The 6,000-nt window shown below is 44.5% G+C and overlaps 1 protein-coding gene across 1 annotated transcript; it reads left to right on the forward strand.

The window, feature by feature from the left end:
* The first annotated feature begins 1,169 nt into the window (after positions 1 to 1,169).
* Positions 1,170 to 5,035, forward strand: DRD1 (dopamine receptor D1). Its single transcript, XM_076350102.1, has one exon. It carries the CDS (start codon positions 1,863 to 1,865, stop codon positions 3,216 to 3,218), a length of 1,356 nt encoding a protein of 451 aa, XP_076206217.1. The 5' UTR covers positions 1,170 to 1,862; the 3' UTR covers positions 3,219 to 5,035.
* The last annotated feature ends 965 nt before the right edge of the window (positions 5,036 to 6,000 follow it).

Consider the following 6,000-nt stretch of genomic DNA (forward strand, 5'->3'; position numbering starts at 1 on the left):
TCGGTGGAGCTCGGCGGAGCTCAGGACGGGGCAAAGTAATCCCGTTTGCGCTAAACTGCAGGACAGCCGCTCCAGGAGCCCGGCTTTGCCTCTCGTCCCGGCTGCCTGGCTGGCCGGGACGTTATTCCCCAGGAAGGCAGAAAAACCGGGGAGAGGCTGCCCAGAAGAAGCTGCGCCCGACCGAAGATGTTAGAGGAGGCGAAGGGGGGTTGCTTTTTGCCCGCTGCGTGCCTCCATGCCTGTCTTTTCCTTGTCTTAATCCTTTAGGAAGGAGACGCCAGGCAGACAGACCTTTCCTGGAGAGGCGATGCTGCCGAGCCCTGCCCCGGGCAGAAGAAAGCCTTTGCCGCCGGGAGCCCCCGGCACCGGAGATGCGCGGCCCGGGGCAGGCTGCGGGAGAGCGTGAGGAGCTGCCTCCGCCTGCGCTTTTCTGAGAGGGAAAAAGCATGGTGAAAGCTGGACCCGATCCCTGGAGCGCAGCCCCGCTGAGCAGGAGATGGGATTATTCCGGGGTAGTTATGGAGAGCTATAACCTGGCGGCGGAGCGTTAAAGCGACCTGTCCCCGCTGGAAGAGGAACCCGCCGCGGGCACCGCCGGCGTCGCACCCCGCGTCGGGGCCGAGGGGAGGTCACTCAGGTCCTTCTCCTCCTCTCGCCCTTCTTTCTCCTTCCAGCGAATGACAGAAGAAAGAACTGGTACTCGGCTCTTGCCAGCGTTGGGAATACCGTGCCTTTTGCCTGGGATGTTTTGCCCTGATGTGCCGCTTCGACGGGATGTACAAAGTGCGACTGGGACTGATCCGGCCAGCAAAGCTTGCGGAGTGATCAGCAGGGACTGCGGGATGGAGGGAGCTGGGCACACGCCGGCGGGGTCTGTCATGCATGGTCCGACAGCACAGACCTGCTGCTCCCTTGAAAACTAACTCCTGATGGTCAAACTCTGCTGGCTCCTGTTTTTACTTCTCCCCTGCCAATTTGCACTTTCAGGGAAAAAACCACACACACGCACCCCACCCCCCCCCCGATGCAATGCAGTGTTTCTGTGTTGGTTTTGTATATAAGATTTGCTATGCAATTCCAAAACTAAAAGAGGAGGAGAGACGGCCCTGCATCCCAGAGCAAACAGAATCAGAGGTGGAAGGTAGGAGCCAGCATTTCTCGTTTAAATAAAACTAAATAACCTGAGCTACTTCTTACTGAAAACCTTTAAAACACACCTACTGTATGTTTATTTTCTTTGTCTCAGAAGTGTAAAACTTAAACAGTTTGAAATAAAGTGAAGAATTGCTCTCTGAGGCTGCCCAGAAACAGAGAACTGATGCATTTTGTAACAGGAGTGTACCGAGGAGGAAGGATGGAGTGTTTCATCAGCAAGACATTTAGGAAATTAAACTAAAGAAAAAGCACCTCGTATAGTACGCTTCAGTAAATACGAAGGGCTAGTGCAATGGACGCTGGAAATGCTCGATCAATAGCCTATTTAAGTGGGAATATATGCAAGCATGGAAAAGTGATTGCTTTCCTGTCTGTGGGGTATATTTGCAGAGGACAGCAGCAGAACATTTGCAGGTGAGCTGTCTGGATTAGGCTACTTCATGCTGGAGTGGTGCAGTGTGTTTCTGAAGGGATTGCTTAAAAAACCGGTCTGTAGGGTGGACTGTACTTGTGCATTTTCAGTTCCTGCTCGTTCAGGGAGATTCAAAGTGGGTGAAGTCCAGCCGGGGGCGAAGGGACCGTAAGAAAGGACCTTTGGTCTGTTTGGTGATGACTAATTAATGGACGTCTGATGTGTCTGATCTCTGCAAGGAAAGGAGCTGATGTCGTCACGAAAATCATGATATGATTTTCCCTCAGGAGAAACTATGACTTGGAACGACACCACTATGGACGGGGAAGGGTTGCTGGTGGAAAGGGACTCTTCCTTTCGGATCCTCACGGGCTGCTTCCTCTCGCTGCTGATCCTTTCCACGCTGCTGGGAAACACGCTGGTCTGTGCAGCTGTCATTAGGTTTCGCCACCTCAGGTCCAAGGTGACCAACTTCTTTGTCATCTCCTTGGCCGTGTCAGATCTCTTAGTGGCAGTTTTGGTCATGCCGTGGAAAGCTGTGGCTGAGATCGCCGGTTTCTGGCCTTTTGGTTCATTTTGCAACATCTGGGTGGCCTTTGATATTATGTGCTCAACAGCCTCCATCTTAAATCTCTGTGTCATTAGTGTGGACAGATACTGGGCCATCTCCAGCCCATTTAGGTACGAGAGGAAAATGACGCCCAAGGCAGCCTTCATCATGATCAGCGTGGCGTGGACTTTGTCTGTGTTGATCTCCTTCATCCCCGTGCAGCTGAACTGGCACAAGGCTACAACCACAAGCGTTTTGGACCTAAATGCCAGTTTACAAGGTATAAGCATGGACAACTGTGATTCTAGCCTAAACAGGATGTATGCCATCTCCTCTTCTCTAATTAGCTTCTATATACCTGTGGCCATCATGATAGTAACTTACACGAGGATATACCGGATTGCTCAGAAGCAAATACGACGCATCTCGGCTTTGGAGAGAGCAGCAGTGCATGCCAAGAACTGCCAGAACACGAGCGGCAACAGAAGCAGTATGGACTGCCAGCAACCAGAGAGCAACTTCAAAATGTCCTTCAAGAGGGAAACGAAGGTTTTAAAGACTTTGTCCGTGATCATGGGGGTGTTTGTGTGCTGCTGGTTGCCGTTTTTCGTATTGAACTGCATGATTCCTTTCTGCGAGCCTACCCAACCGTCCAAGGGAGCAGAAGCTTTCTGCATTAATTCCACCACCTTTGATGTTTTTGTTTGGTTTGGATGGGCTAATTCTTCCCTCAACCCCATCATTTATGCCTTCAATGCTGATTTCCGCAAGGCATTTTCGACCCTGCTAGGATGCTATAGGCTCTGCCCTATGTCCAGCAATGCTATAGAGACTGTTAGTATTAACAATAACGGAGCAGTTGTTTTTTCGAGCCAACATGAGCCCAAAGGGTCCAGCCCCAAAGAGTCTAATCTGGTTTATCTGATTCCACATGCAATTATCTGTCCGGAAGAAGAACCTCTCAAAAAGGAAGAAGAGGGTGAACTATCTAAGACCTTGGAGAAAATGTCTCCAGCACTGTCGGGGATCTTGGATTATGAAGCTGATGTTTCTTTGGAAAAGATCAATCCCATTACACAAAATGGGCAGCATAAAACCTGAACAGTAAGGTTTACCCAGCAAGACCTAATAGCGTATATTGTAATAATCTTTTAAAGAAAAAAGATATACAAGATTTTTTTAGTAAGAAACTAAGCTCTAGGGAGAAATACACACTTACACCAAGCCCAGAATTAATTTTCCTGGCATTCAAAGCAAATTCAACGTTTAAAACAATAAACAGAAACAGATACTGAAAATTGGCTAAAAAAAGGATATTGAACTGTGCTGTTCATACCGAGGAAAATATACCAATTTAGATACAGTGCAGTCAGAAAGAAAATATTGCTTCTTCTCCACACAGAGAAACCAATTTCTAGCTTAAAATGAGGCAAAAGATAAATGTTAAGTATTTAAAGATTAATGTTTACTAGAAGTTAAAAGATTGCTGTGTCTTGTGATAGTGGGTGTTAACAGGTCCTAATTAAAGACTGAGGGATTGTAAAGGTAGGTAGATGCCTTCTTAGAATTATTTCTGACAAATAATTGAGCCTTATAACGAGAATGGTTATTTTTAAAGCTTTGGGAGGTAATATGTTGATACTGGTTTTATTTATTTATTGTTTTAAATTGATATTTTTCATATGTTATAACAGATCTAGCTTTATTTATGTTATTTAAGATGTCTAAATAATGGGATATTTTTGGAGTGTCATAACTGCATTTTGACCAGTCAACCAGTCAGCACTTTATTACAAGCTCTGATAGTCTGGAGAGCCGGTGAGGGGAACGAAGGAATGTTAAGAAGCTCAGCAAGAAATGAAGGAATCAACAAAACCGATGCTGTGTGGAGTTCGTTTGCTTGTGGGCTTTTTTTTGTTTTAAGTGGGATTTCTTTCAAAAGGTAGGACCAGCGTTGACTGAGTTGTGAATTCTCTTCCCTTCTAGAAATAAAAGAAATTGCTGCTATTTATTTTTAAAAAAAGTTTCATGTTACAAAGACTTTGCTAGAATGTCAAGTTTGTGGATCTGTAAATACCTTAAATATGACTACAACCTTAAGAAGAATCCAATTTGAGAAGAAAAGCTTCTTAGATAACAATTCTTAGTATATAATGTTTTGTATTTATGTAAGATAAACGGCTTTCTCAGACTTTTCTTATTTCAAGTCTTGGATATCTTTTCTGAACAAACACAATTGGTTATAATGGTAGTAAACATGCCAAACCTCATTATCATCTGTATTATTGCAGTACCACCAGGATCATGCTGTCTGTCTGCTACTGTATCACGGTCAGAATTAAAAAGTGAGGTACCTAGTGCTTTACTTTGGAAGCTAGGAGGACATTACATTTTAGTAATTACCATGTCAATAGTCCGTTCAATAAGGAATAGTGCCTCGTTACCATTTTGGATTAAGACATTTCTAAATATGGATGGAACTGCAGCCCCCACCTCAAAAACGTCCTGTGAGCTCCAAAAAAGTCGCCAATGTTTAATTCAAAAAACTGCTACTTTTCCATTGTCCTTCCCTGCTGCTTTCCCTTTGTAATGCCAAAAGCAATCGGTGAACGTTAGCAACAGGAACATTGGGCGTTAATATTCAGCAGCATTCAAAGAAAGCTATTTGTTTTCTGAATGGGAGAAAATACCCTTTGGAGCAACTTTTTCATAACATATATCAGAAAAATGCATTGTCAGGAAAAGAGAACTGAGAGGAAAAAAAATTTACAGTCTAATGAACTATATACATCCTGCATCAGGTCTGTGTATTTATGTATTGTGAATGTTTTCATAATTTTATTGCCTGTATGCTGCTTTCATACATATAATAAAATTATTTTGTGAACAGAAGGTCAAATAAAACAATCTACATTGCATTTATTAAATACATGCTGGTTTTTGGCAGTTGTACTGATCGTGTTAAAGGCAAGGACGGTTCCTCTTTTTCCATTTGCCCTTATTTGGGATCACACCCGTGAGGCTGATGGGAATTTTTATTAGAAGCAGGAGAAAGTCCTCTCTACTGAGAGACCTCTCAGCCCTTGCTCTAAACTAGGATTTGAAAGCAGTAAATGCAGTTTGGAAACAACCACACTCTGCTTTAATGTGACTAGTTAAAATGTGTAAAGCTCCACTGGTGACTCTTATTTCAATGGGTTTTTTTTGCCTTGGTGTAACAGAATAGTGAACTTGGTTTATAGCATGCTTTTATTGTTGCTTTTTTCTCTTCTTTTTTCCCCCAAGCTGTGCAGTACTTTTCAAAGCCTGATACAGCCCCACTGCTAGTGTCTGGTTTTTGGAACAAAATGAATCGTTTCAGAAGCGAGGCGACGGTGGGTGCAGCTGAGGTACAGCAGTGTCCCTCTATTCGTGGCAGCCCTCTACTTCGTTTTTGCCTCTGTCAGCAGATTAATTTTGAAATGAAGAAACAAGTAAACAAAGGTGGTCACTTCTGTCTCAAGCACTACCAGCGTGACCCATTCAGCAGCTGGGATCTGAGCTGGCGCACGAGCCGTGGTGATGTCCAGCTCCCCCTCCTTTAGCGCTAGCTTCCCTTGGTCAGTGAATGCAGCAGGTCTGACGGCAGGCAGGGAGTCGTGGCTGCCTCCAGGCTTTCTTAGCTCCTTGGATAAAATTTCCTCGCATGCTGCTGATGCCCGATTTTTCTTTTTTCCCTGTACCTTTGAGGAATTATTGTACTTCTTAAAAGGTACACAGGCCAAAGATGGAGTTCTGTGGTTGCTTACTCAAATACACCTGCCTTCAAGAGCTTTTACTCTCAAAACTCCCAGCAGTCTGATATAATAGCAAAATACAAAATACGATTTAAGGCGATCAGGTA

The sequence above is a fragment of the Aptenodytes patagonicus genome, chromosome 12 (genome assembly GCF_965638725.1).
Source record: "Aptenodytes patagonicus chromosome 12, bAptPat1.pri.cur, whole genome shotgun sequence".
Taxonomy (NCBI): domain Eukaryota; kingdom Metazoa; phylum Chordata; class Aves; order Sphenisciformes; family Spheniscidae; genus Aptenodytes; species Aptenodytes patagonicus.

Bases quoted from the DNA above. Each gene is read 5' to 3' on its own strand.
- DRD1 (XM_076350102.1), top strand. From the start codon at position 1,863: ATGACTTGGAACGACACCACTATGGACGGGGAAGGGTTGCTGGTGGAA.